Genomic DNA, 13,564 nt, shown 5'->3' on the forward strand with positions numbered 1-13,564 from the left:
ATATGAACGTTACAGCAATGCTATTTGTAATCAACAAAACTGGGAACAACTCAGATTCCTTCAACTGGGGAATGAATAAACAAACATTCATACTATGGAATATTACTCAGCAATAAAAAGAAACGCTATTGATAGATGGATGAACCGTAATGCACTATTCTGTGAAAGAAGCAAGACTCAAAAGTCTATGTATTCTGTGATTCCATTTATATGATATTCTGGAAAAGGCAAATTTATAGGAAAAGAAAACATCAGAGGTTGCCAGGGACTGAGGTGGCGGCAGGGGTTGACTACAAAGGAGTATAAGGGAATTTTTGAGAGGTGAAGGAACTGTTTTATGTGTTGATTATGGTGGTGATTACATGACTATGAGTTTGTCAAAACTCAGACATAAACACTAGGAAGGGTGACTTTTACTGTCTGCAAATTATACTTCAATAAAAATGCAAACTATATAAGATACTGTATGTAATACCTGTGTCAATTAAAATAAACCAACAAGGGGAAAGCTAAAGAAAAATAGGTTGTAAGAACATTTCATGCTATGGAAAAACATCCACAATGTCACCAAATGAATATATCCACGTTACCCAACTACAGACTAGGTTTCCACCTGTTCGTGTACATACAAACGCACACACTGCTAGGAAATGGTGTCCACGAGTCTCTCTTGACTGGAGGGGTTACAGCTTATCTCTATTTTCTTTAGCTCCTATGTCTGTTAATTTTCCCACGATGATCATGTTTTGTCCTGGCTCCTTGGAACCCCTCCCCCCACCCCAGGTGGGGGGAGGGGGCTGGGAGGAGGCAGCCATACCACAGCTGGGAAAACAGCAGCCCCCAGATGAACCCTGGGCCTCATCCTGTCAATGTTTGTTTTCCTCCCTGAGCAGACAAGGCAGGAGACTGGGAGAGGGGGCAGAAATTCAGACTCAGAAGCTCCTTTTCAGTTGTCACCAGGCAGCCTGGCCGTCTCAGAGCCAGTGGCCCCCACTAGCACACCCCTCCCCCTCTGCCTGGGCTCTTGTAGATGAGTGTAAGGTCAAGAGGGGTGGGCTCACTAGATCAACTCCCAATTAATCACTTATCATCTGTGTGTCTCTAGGCCAGTTACTCAACCTCTCTGTGCCTCCACAGCCTCCCTTGTAACATGGGAATAAAGACAGCGCATACCTCATTGGGATGCTGTATGTGTATACATGCCTGTGTGCATGTGCGAAGAGTTTAGAATATTGCCTGGCCATCGAAGAGCTCAGTAAATGTTTAGGAGGAATGTTGTGAAAATCCAGCTGATAGATGTACGAGCGTGCTGTTCGCCTCTCGGGACACGAGGCGGTCACAAGATCAGAGTCCTGACATCCTCGAAATAATTTTAAAATGACTCAAGTTCTTCACTTGCGGTTTAGAGCAACCTGAAAGGAACATGGAGTTAGAAATACTTCCAATATTTCCCTCTCTTCAACCAGCAACTGCTCTCACCACCATCACTATCATCTGTTTTGGGTTCCTCTTTCTCCAAACTCTCTTCATTCCGTCAAGTATTTACTGAGTACCTACTATGTGCCAGGAGCTGTTCTAGATACTTAGGAAAGAGCAGGGAACAAAACAAATAGGAATCACCACCATCCACGTGTCCACACGGAGATTACAGAGCCATTCCTGGAGCTAGCCCAGCCAGGAGGCTTGGGGGCTTATAGAAGTCACATGGCTCCATCCCTTTTGAGGCCTCCACCTGGCCAGTCTCTCAACTGGTTCAGTCCTCAAGGCATCTCTATGAGCTCCATGGGACAGGCAGTGGGTGTGGTGGGGGAGGCCAGAGTTTGGACTTATCCTCAGCCCTACCCCATAGGAGCTGTGAAGTCAACAACCTTCCTGACCCTGAATGCAAATGTTAACCCCTTCCTTGGCAGAGAGGATTAAATGAGATGTGGCATTTAGAAATATTTTGCCTGTCTGCCCTTTTCTTTCACAAAAGAAGCCTTCAGATGCCAGGACACTGCCATTTGTGGTCTTTATTATTGTGGTCACCTCAGTCTCTAAGAGCCACATATGCATGCGCGTGTGCACCACACAGACACACAGACACTTACGAGTATTGTACAAATCGGGGTTTCTAGTTACAATGCAAGCAACAGAAAACAACTGTGGCTGATAATGAGCAGAAAAGGAATTTACGGAAAGGTTAAAAGTTCGACTTATGAAATCGATGCAGGACAGGGCACATTCCCCCAAGTGACGGGGAGACCAAGCCCTGCATCGAAAGAAGAGGGTCCTTTGGTGGAGAGTGTAGAAAGAATTCGACACACACGCCAAAGTTAGAGTCAAAAAGAAAGTTTATTAGAAAAGGGATAGCACTCCACAGACAGAGTGTGGTCTCCTCTCAGAGACAGAGAGGGACAGTGGGAGGGACAGTAAAGGCACTGAGAGGGACCCTATGTGTTTGGGGAATTCAGTTTATATATCATTCTTTAGTTCCTGTTGAGTTATAGTTTAAAAGACTTCGTTAACTCATTTCCTTTGACATGGCCGTACAGTGAGGAAGGGGAAGAGTATGTAGCCTGAAAAGGTAAGACTATGTAGAGTGAAAGGCCTGCTGGCAGTTCCCATAAGTTCTCATTGGTTTTAGCCATAGGGAATGACTCTTGGTTCCTGTTTCCCCGTCACAGGTGTGGGGAATGGGTTATTAGCCATCCCAGCGGAAATCTTCCTTTATTCTGAAGGTGTCCTCCTGGCCTGGCTGCAGGGCTGATCAGCATATTGTGGTCTCTAAATGTAGCTTGATTTAACATTTTAATTCTCTTGCCTTCTCTCTAGATTAAAATCATAGAAGTTCTCCAGGCCTCTACCCCGAAGGCAGAGTGAACTTCATCAGAATTAACTAGGAGGCACAGGTAGCCTCCTGCCTTGCGTAGAGCTAGTACTCCATAAATGTTATCTGATAATAATAAAAGCTCGTCTTCTTATGTGATTCCTCTGCTTAAAATCCTTTAATAGTTCCTGCTGTCACCAGAAAAGTCCTGGCTGTGGACATTCGTGGTGGGGGTGGGGATGAAGGCTCTGAATTCTTTCCAGAGAGTAACGAAGCATTGTCTGGAGGCCAGCACACATGCCCCAGTGAGGGAAGAAACGCTCTCACCCCCACCTGCTTCTCCTCTGTCCCGACTCTCCTTCCCCCTCCCGGAGGAATCTAGAATTGCTACTCTGATTGGCTGGATTCTAGGACACTGATTGGCCCTTGTTTTCTAGTGGGCAGGAGTCTCTGTGCTACAGGGCCACACACCCGAGTGCCCTTTCTCAGTTCCTGAAATTGTACCACGTGACTGGGAAGCTAAGCCGAACTCTCTGCCCCCTCTCCTCCACCCAAGCCAGCCATCCTGGGCTTTCTCCCTTACACAGTCAGCCAAAGACTGGGAGGCGAAGGGGCTGGCAGTGGGAAGAGGCCAGCCCCACTGCCTTCTGTGCTCCTGCCCAGCCTCAGCCATTGGCCACTGGCCCAGCTGACTATGAATCAGTACTTTGTTTCTGAGCATGATAGTTTCTGGATTCAACTCCCCAGGTAGCGGGGGCCAAGGAGCAAGGAACTGGCAGGGCCAGTTTTGGCGTGCAGAGGTCCCTTAGCCAAACAATATCAAATGTCATCAAATATACTCTCCTTATTTCAAATGTCAGTAACTGGGGAGCTAAAATTTGCAAATTCATTTCGAAAGGTTGCTAAATTTGCAATGACTTGTTTTTGTTTTGTTTGTTTGTTTTTTCCAACTTACTGGTTGCAAACCTAACTATCATTATGGGAGAACCCTCCTACTTGAAAAATTGGGAGAAGGGTCACTGGCCTCCCAAGAACCAGACCACATCATGACCTCATAGCCCAGCCCCCACCATGCCCCCCCACCTTGCAAACCCGCACTGCAGGCCCTGGGGATTCTCACCCTCAGTGCCTTTGCTTGAGCTCTTCCCTCTGCTTGGCTTGTCCTCCCACCTTCAGCCCAGGCAACGTGTTGCTCCAAAAGTCCTGGCATTCTCTTCCATCACAGAACCTAACAGGAAGTGCCCCTTCCTCATTTTGAAGCCTTTAACATCCATTTGCCACTTCTCAGGGTGTGGCCTTGGGCAAGCTACTTAACTTCTCGGAGCCTCAATTTTTTCAACCGTAAAATGGAGCCAATGAGATCAACTTTCAGGAACAGGTGAGGATTAAAAGAGAAGGTTCGCCAAGGGCTTGGCTTGGTTTCTGGTGCGGTTCAAGCCCTTCTGAGATGGAGCTGTTCTTATGGATGAGGATCCTGGAGCAAAAACTCATCCAAGTTCACATAGCCATGTAGAGGCGAGACAGGTCTCAAAGCCATTCCTCAGTGACCTCCCTCTAGTCCAGGCCTGTCGGTGTCCCCAGACTGGGCAGAACTAGGCAAGAAGCAGTTTACTTTTTACCAGCAACAGTTCCCTTTGGGACCAACCCTTGGCCCCCTGGGGCTGACCGAGCACACACACCTATTTCCTAATGTGACTGAGGGGAAATGACTCTGGGTGTCGAGGCCCTGGGAAGTTTGGCAACTACCTTTTGCTTTCTATATCCTGTGATTCTCCCTGGGGCTGGAGGAGGCTCAGCCTACTGCAGCCAACCCTGTAACACGAGCAGAGCTCTTCGGTTTCCAAAGAGAAAGGAGAAGTGAGAGGACACTCTCCCTCCCCTCTGTTCCCCTCTGTTTCCCCCAGAGTGACTTCCTTTCTGTTTTCCTTTCCCTCAGCCTTCGGCTTTCTTGAGAAATTGTCCTTCTTGCAAAGCTAATGCCTTCAGTATCAGAAGCAGCCCTCCTTCCATCAGCCCTGACACAGCGAAGTGGGCTGCCATCCCAGGCCTAAAGTCTATTCTCACCTCCTCCTGGAAGCCTGGGGGAATTGCCAGGTCAGGCTGAGCTTGTCTTTCTCAGGCTCCAAACAATTATTGTCTGGGATTTATGCTCTGGGTTCTGACCCTTCTTTCATTTATTCATTATTAAATATATCTTGTGATCTAATCTGAGACTGCAGTAGTAATAATAATAATAATAATAATAATAATAATAATAATTAATAATGCCATGAGAAAGACCTGCCCCCACCTCCAGGACCAAGGTACGTACCTTTTATGAGACTCGAGGCTCAGGAGACAGACACTTTTTAAGCATATCAAGGTAGGGGAGACGACCTCTCAAGACAGGGCAGATGAAGGAAAGGAAGAACGGGGGAATCCGGGGCTGAGGGGCAGGGAGAGGCGTATGAGGCCTCAGCAGACCACAGGGATGATGGCCTCATGGTCAAACCTGAGCATCGGGGCCTAACCGAGGGCCTGCACCTGAAGAGGGAATGTAGGGACAAGTAAGAGAACTGAGGTTCGGCGAGGTTAAGCTCAAACTCACGCAGTGAGCCAAGTGGCAAGCTGGGATTTGTACTCAGGTCTGTAAGGTCCCAGCCCACAGCTTAACTGCCATGCTGTACTGGGACTGGCCACTTCTCTCAGTGGTGACCGAGTGGCAGGCTCACAGACACAATGCGAGCCGTGGATTCCTCTCTCTTTGCGTGTATCCAGCCCAAACCCAAAGACCAGAGCACCTAGATCTCACCTCGTGGTACCACCGGCATGTTTCCCTGGGGGCTCCAGGGCCCTCCAGCCAGCTAGTGATGAAAGTCGAATTATGACTGTTTACTGAGCACCTTCTCCATGCAAATCGATTCACACTTATTATCTCCTTTAATCCTCAGAACAACCCCCATGACGGGCATTGTGTCCCCATCTTTAATAAGAAATCCAAATTTCAGAAGGGTCAAGACCAGATTCCCATACAGCGTAGGTAGCCTGGCTGGGACTCTAAGCCCAGGTCTGCAGGCTCCAAACCCAATGCACTTCCTTATGGAAATAAGGCCCAGAAGAAGACTGCAGAGTAGAAATATGGACAGCCCCTGAATGAAGCAACTCTTGATCCACCTCGCCTCTGAATTCCTGCAGAGATTATGTATTTTCCTTACGATTTAAGCCATGTTGAGTTGGGATAGCAGGAGAGAGTTAGAGGGGATGATGGAATTATCCTATATCCTTATTGTGGTCCTGGTTACACATAGATATACATGTACTAAAATTCACAGAACTAAAAGAAATTGTAAGAAGTAAATATGGCATTATGTTAAGATTTTGTAAACCTGAGTAATCTATTCTTATCTATACATTTGAAATATTTTGCAATAATAATAAAGACCAGAAAAGAAGGGGAAAGAGAGAAAGAAGAGGAGCAGGAAGAGGGAACATTGGAACAAGCCTGTTTAGATGCGATGGCTGGAGCTGCTGCAGCCATCTCATAACCATAAAAAAAGCAGCGTGAGGGTAAGTCTGAGACACTACGGTGGCAGAGGTGAGAGATGGAGAGATGGCAACTGTCTGTTAGCTGCTGAATCAAACAGAACCTCAAATGTACTCTTTCTCTGGACTTCTTCTCTGAGGTAATAAATGTATTTATTATTGAAGCCAGTGTAAGTTGGGAATTTCTGCTACTTGGGTAGAAGACACTGTCACTTATACAGAGTAGAGAGTCAGATCTGAAACAGTGGGGAAACTCCATGGCCAGTGGCAGTACTAAAAGAGAGGTCAAAAGGTCACTAATGGACTCACCTGGATTTGGCTGGGCATGAACCGTGAACCATCAGAGGGAATCCAGTCGGGGTGGCTGACTCAGAAACTTGCCAGTTGGTTTTAAGATTCTGATTTTGTAGCAATGTAAGTCATAGTCATGTGAATTTCTTGTTAAATGCTCTTTTCCTGTCTGCCACTCTTACATAATGCCATATCTGCCTGGGTCCAGGGGATTCAGGAATTTTGTGCAGTTAGAGCTGCAGGTATTCAAAACTAAGTAAGATAATTTTTCAAAAATCTCATTTTCTGACAGGTCACCTATCTGTGTGTTTTGGCTGCAACTTAGACCTATCTTCCTTGTACAGATACAAACATCTGACTCTGGGGGTCCAGGAAGATAGAGCTAGGATGAGGACCCGGGGTGACAAGTCCTCCTGGCAACTGCCCTGGTAGGGAGAGGAAGTCTTCTCTCCATGAAAGGTAGTGTAACCTGGACAGGGACATAATCGCTCTGTGCCTCAGTTTCTTCATCTCTAAAATGGAGACAAATTATTCTTCCCTCATTGTTTGTTTTTAGGTTTGGAGAAAATATATGAAAGCGTCTGGCATATAGTAGATGCTGAACATAGGTACTGTTTTCATTCTCGAGAAAGCCAGAAAGGTTCCTGATGTTGTGGATGGGGGCAGGAAAGGAGACCCTTTTAAAACCAGGCAAAGAAAAGGAAAAAAAAACAAAACCAAAACCTCAGGAGATCTCCCATCTTCTTGCCTCAGGGGGCTTCATTAGACTTTCATAAAATCAGAGTGGGGAGACAGGGCACCAGGGGGCTGATGGGGACCCAGCAGGAGAGAAGCTGGCCTCCCCCTCTGCAGGCCCACCCCTCCTCTCATCACCATGGAGACTGAGCTGCCTGCCCTGCAGGGTTCCCACCCACCCAGGGCCTGAGGCTGCTGCAAAGGGAGGGGCAGGAGCCCAGCAGACAGAGATCTGTCTGGAAAGCTGGGGATGGGGGTGGGTGTAGGGGTGGGGGGGAAGAGTGTCTACGCCTCCCCCAAACCCCCAGGTGCTGAAGGACTCAGGCTGGTGTGGGATGCATCTGGAGTCTGAATCTCAGCTCAGCAGCTAGCTGTGTGACTGTGGGAAGAACACTTTCCCCCTTGAAGCCTCAGGTTTCACATCTGTCAAAGGAAAGGGTAACAAGAATGAAAACAAAAGCCCGATGAAGAAAACTGTGGGATGAGAAAGCAGTGAAATATGGCACATGTAAAATATTTAGTGCTGGGGAGAACGTTCGCTACGTACTGTTTATTGAAAAAAGGGAACTTTACAAACCGTCCAGTATAATCTCACTTTTATTTGTTAAAAAAAAAAAAAAAAAAAAAACTCCACTATTTTATGCTTACAAAAAAGAGGGGAGGAGAAATACTCTAAAATCACGTCTGCTTGTTGTCTCTGGAATGGGGATTGCACATAATTTTTACCCTCTTGGTTCTTTCTCAAATTTTGGCCAACGAACATGGAATACTTTTAAAGTCAGAGTGAATCGATAGCTACCATTTGTGCACTTATTATGCAGGGGCTTTGTGCTAAGTGCTTTACATGGTTTAAAACCCTTTCTATCTTCATAATCATCCAGGGAGGGAGAGTACTCTGATTATCCCCACTTTACAGAAGAGGAAATTGAGATTCAGAGAGGTTAAGGGGCTTGACTAAGGTCAAACCACCAGAGAGTAGTGGAATTGAGATTTAAAATCACGGCTGAGATATTGGACTCCAAAATTCAAGCATTTAATTATTACCGCTACTGCCCCTCAGAACAAGAAAATGCTAAAGGTTCTGTTTTCTTAAATGTTTTACTATAGAAAATATCGAGAAAATCAAAAGTAGAAAGAAAAATGTATCTTTCAATTATAAAATGAGTAAGTTCTGGGGATCTAATGTACAGCCTAGTGACAGTAGTTAAGAAAACTATATTGTACACTTAGAATTTGTTAAGAGAATAAACCTTAAGCATTCTCGCCACACACAAATAAATGATAACAAATAAATGAGAAGCTGGATGTGTTAATTAGTTTGGTTGTGGCCATCTCTTCACAATGTATACATTTTTCAAGTCATCACGTCAGATACTTTAAATGTATGTAATTTTATTATATATGTCAATTACACCTCATTAGAGCAGAAAAAAAAAAAAGAAAAATATAACGCACACTGATGTACCCACCACCCAGTTTTAGGAGGGGAACGATGCCAGGAGCCAGAGTTCCGAACTTACACACGCACACACACGCACACACACACACCCCACTATTGTTGACCACACACTCACACCTCCCAGGCTCTATTTCTGGCTGCCTTTGGGGCTGTAACCCCGACCAGGATGGGGAACGGGAAGCAGCTGTCCTCCCACCTCCCGCCTCCACCCAGGTTCCTTCCTCCTTTCTACATTCTAGTGACTTTCATTTCCACAGCCAGCTCCTTTATAGGTCCCTGGTTCCCCGCCAAGGCCTCGAGGCTTTGGCAGCTCTGGAGCACAAAGACATGGCCAGGGGCCCTGACAACACGAGGAGGTGGGCAACCCTGGTGGTGCTGGCCGCCCTGGGCACAGCTGTGACAGCAACCGCCAACCCCGGCGTCGTGGCCAGGATCACCCAGAAGGGCCTGGACTACGGTAATCAGATGCCTTTCTTCCTACCTCTCCCATCTCTGAGGGGCATTTATTGAGCACTTGCTGTGTGCAGCCCTTTAAATCCAAGGCATGGCATGCTCACAGCTTTTTAAAGCAGGCCCTCTCACCTGTCTCACATCTTCAGAAACCGAGGCGAGGCGAGTTGCCCTAGATCACAAGGTTGGGAAGTGGCAGCGCTGGGACTGGAGCGCTGGGCCTGGAGGACTCCAGGTCCAGGACTCAGGCCCCTGAGGGCCCTCACAGTCCCCTCCTTCCCTCTATCCCAAGCCCAACTCGGGCTCTCGGGCCCTTTACTGCCTTCCAAAGCTGGTTCTCAGCCCTGCTATTTGCTTCGAAGTTGCTGGCTCAGCTTTGAGCGTGGGCAGAGCTCAGGCTGTGAGGAGGCTGAGCAGGGAGCAGGGGAAGCGTGGGGAGGGCCCTTCTTAACGGTCTCCCTCAGGGCAGCCACACTACCCATCTGGGTGACCCAGAGAGGGTCCCTCAGACCACTCGTCCAGGCCCAGGCAGAGGAGAAAGGGACAGGAAGCAGCCCCTGCTGACCTGCTCAGATCTGTGCCAGGCACTGTGCTAGGAGCTTTGAACACACGATCTCGTTTCATTGTCATTTCGACCCCGGGCGGGACACGCTGTTACTAGCAACATTTACAGATGAGCAAACTGAAACTTGGAGAAGGTACTGCGTAGGCCAGAGGGCAGCCTGGATGTGAGCTCTGGTCTGATGTCCCAGCGTGGGGTTGTTCGATGCTGCCTCCCAGTGGCAGAAAGGTGAACTGCAGAACAATTAGGGGCTAGCCAATCCCAGAGAAATCCCACAGAGAAGGCAGAGCCTCATCTGCTGGTGTACTACTGGGGTCATCAGGACAGGACTCAGGGGGACCTGGTGTACCATCCCCGAATTCCTACTCCAGCCCAGGCAGGACACCCCTGAATACCAAGGGGGCAGACAGAAAACCACATGAGCTAGGAGAAAGGAGTATGGCCCTGCTCTGAATACAGTGCTAGGGTGGCCCTGGAGCCTTCCCCGGGAGCAGAGACTTGGGCTCAGCCTTCAAGCCCAGAAGTCTTCATATTCTGTCACAGCAGCCTCAGTCTCCCCTTCTACTCACACCGCATAGGGCAACCACAATGGGATTTCTGAAATGCAGCCAATCTGCTCATGTCCCCTTCCTTACTTACACTATTCAGTGATTCCCTCAGGCCCTCGGAAGATGTCCGCATTCCTTGGCATAGCATTTGAGATCCTTCGAAACCTGGTCCCTGCTAAAACCTGGATCCCAGCCATCCCACATTTTCTTTCCTCTCCAGGCAGTGCCAATATATGAATTGCTTACTTTTGAATTCCCAGAAGGCTTATCTCAAGTCATAGGTTCTAGGCCTAGATTCAGATCCTGCCCCCATCACTTGTCAGCTGTGTGGCCACTTTTGTGAATCTCCGCTTCCTCATCTGAGAATTGGGGTCGGTAATGGACTTACTTCCTACGATTGTTCAAATTCAGTAACGTAATCTAGTAACTGAACAGAGCCCAGAACAGTGGCTGGCACACAGTAAGAGCTTAAAAAATGTTTATTGTTGTCATTGTTGTTGTTGTTGTTGTTGTTGTTGTTATTATTATTATTATTATTGTTATTGTTACTTCCTAATTGGCTCTTAGAAAACACAAAGCCTAGGATCCTTCATTTTACTAATTACTCCTTCTCAGGTAATGTTTGCCTTTTAAATGGTTATTCGATGCTGTTAGCCATGTGATAACTGATAGTAGAATTCCTGACATTGGGACAGTTACTCATTTATTCATTCAAGAAATATTAAGTGCATTATAATATTAAGAGCCAGTCACTGTGGTAAATGTAGGAAACATTTATTTACATTAGTAAGTAGAACGGACATTACCACTGACCTTCAGGGGTAGGAAGAGATATTAGTCAAGAAGTCACATGGATAAATGCACAGTTACAAACAGTATTGGAAGCTCCAAAGGAGATGCCCACACTATCATAAGAATGATGATAAGGGGCTTGCTCTCATCTGCTGGGTCAGAGAAAGTTCCTGGAGGAAGTGATGGTCAAGCTGACTAGAAGTCGACCGTGTGAAGATGGGAGGAAGGGTTTCGTAGGCAGCAAGAATGGCATGTACAAAAGTCCTGTGGCGAGAGAGTCCAAAAGCCAGAGAGATGGAGCACCTATGAGGACAGAGCACAGAGCTAGGCACAGAGTAGGTATTCAATAAATATTCATAGGATTCAGGACTGGGTGTTTGGAGGGCAGTGATATTTTAGACTAGGGGTTGGCAAACTACAGCCCACAGGCTAAATCTGGTATAGCCTATGAAATAAGAATGACTTTTACATTTTTAAATAGTTGAAAAAAGTTTTTAAAAAAAGATCTTACAACATGTGAAAAGTATATGAAATTCAAATTTCAGTGTTCATAAATAAAGTTTTATTGGAACATAGCCACACCCATTCATTTACATTCTGTCTATGGTTGTTTTGGGGCAATAACATTAGACTTGAATGGTTGTGACAGAGACAGTATGACTGATGGAGCTGAAATATTTACCATCTGGCCCCTTTACAGAAAACCTCAGCTTTAGATCTCTTCGACCTCACTGTCCTTGTAACGGACAGGGGCAAGGGCCCAGAGCCTGCCCTGACCTGCCAGCTCAGGCTCCTGGGCTGCATCTGTGACCATTGCTCCCTGCTCTTTCCCCTCAGCCTGCCAGCAGGGAGTGGCCATGCTGCAGAAAGAGCTGGAGAAGATCGAGATCCCCTCTTTCTCAGGAAGCTTTAAGATCAAGCATTTGGGGAAAGGCGACTATAGCTTCTACAGGTGAGGCCTGTCTAGCTCAATCCTCAGTATGCAGGACCTTGTAGTGTTCTGGAGACACCAGGGCCTAGAATCGCAGAGCCACAAACTCCTAAACTCAGAGAGGTTAGGATCCCAAAGCTAGTTTTTACACCATCCCAAGGAGATACAATCTCCCAAGCCGAGTGTGGAGGAAACCATGAAAACTGTCTTTCAGGCATTCACCATGATTCCTGGAGGGGATGTCATCACCCCCAAAACCCTGTGCCAGGCCCATGTGTCAATTAGGATTTGGGGGAGGAAGGTTCAAGGACAGAAAACCTAATCTGAAACCACCTAAGCCAGAATTTATTGGCTCACATAACTGAGATGTCCCTGAAATAGTCTGGCTTCAGGTTCAGCTTGAGTTAGGCTCAAATGCCACTGGACCCTGTTTCTCTCTGCCACCTCTCAGTATCACTTCCCTTGAGGAGATCTAATTCTCATGGAAGGTATCAGCACCTTCTCCAAGCAAAAACCCTAAGATTCACCCTGATTGGTCCATCTTAGGTTATGTACGTACTCCCGAACCAATCACTGTGGCCAGAGGAATAGAATATGCTAAATAGCTGATGCCCAAGTCATAAGCTCCACCCCTTGAAGATGGAAGTGAAGTTAACTTTCTTTGGAGTAACATGGAATATATGTGGGAAGGGAGTTCCTTCAAAGTTAGATGGCAGTTCTATTACCATACGAAGCGGGTGTGGGCGCTGGGCAGAAAATTCATAAATGTCCTATAGAGAATTTTATATACCAATTCACTCAGCAAATATTTTTGAGCACCTACTATGTGTCAGACACAGTAGGTTTTGCCACGGTAGTGAAAAAAGACAGACACATTATGCCCCTTTACAAAATTTGTAGTCAACGGGTTAATATTTGTTATCTTCATTGATAGTCATACACTCTGCAAGACAGAAATTATTGTGCCAATTTTACAAATGAGGAAACTGAGGCTCAGGATGATTAAGTGACATGCCCAGGGTCACACAACAATAAAATGAAGAGCAGGATTAAAATGCAGACTTGTCTGACTTCAAAGCTTAGCCACTCTGCCCAATCCCACAGAGTTCCCAAGACTGCTCTCATAGCTTCTGGGTTGTCCTGGAATGTATGGGGTGAAGGGCTGAGGTAGGGGAGGGGTGAGTCTACATTAACTATTGACTGAGTCCTTGTATGGGTTCCCAGGAGGCTAATTGAACATTTTTTTCTTTGCAGCATGGTTATCCGTAGCATCGAGCTTTCCAGTTCCCAGATAAGACTATTGCCCAATGAGGGTCTTGAGCTCTCTGTGACAAATGCCAATGTCAAGATCAGTGGAAAATGGAAGGCACGAAAGAATTTCATGTGTGTTTCCAAGCTTGGGTTTGTTGAGTGTATGGGTAAGCTCTTGGTGGTACTAGAAGGGATGAGAGCCAGGATCTCAGAG

The 13,564-nt window shown here is 46.7% G+C and overlaps 1 protein-coding gene across 1 annotated transcript in view; it reads left to right on the top strand.

Moving 5' to 3' along the window:
- Window positions 1–9,076: 9,076 nt before the first annotated feature.
- BPI (bactericidal permeability increasing protein) overlaps window positions 9,077–13,564 on the top strand; it is a 28,177-nt gene continuing 23,689 nt past the window's right edge. The window contains exons 1-3 of the mRNA XM_006921806.2: window positions 9,077–9,273; window positions 12,006–12,120; window positions 13,354–13,482. Coding sequence (XP_006921868.1) covers window positions 9,144–9,273; window positions 12,006–12,120; window positions 13,354–13,482 — 374 coding nt within the window. The 5' untranslated portion in view covers window positions 9,077–9,143. The remainder of the gene's footprint in view (window positions 9,274–12,005; window positions 12,121–13,353; window positions 13,483–13,564) is intronic.

Source organism: Pteropus alecto, unplaced genomic scaffold (genome assembly GCF_000325575.1).
Source record: "Pteropus alecto unplaced genomic scaffold, ASM32557v1 scaffold45, whole genome shotgun sequence".
Classification (NCBI taxonomy): Eukaryota; Metazoa; Chordata; class Mammalia; order Chiroptera; family Pteropodidae; genus Pteropus; species Pteropus alecto.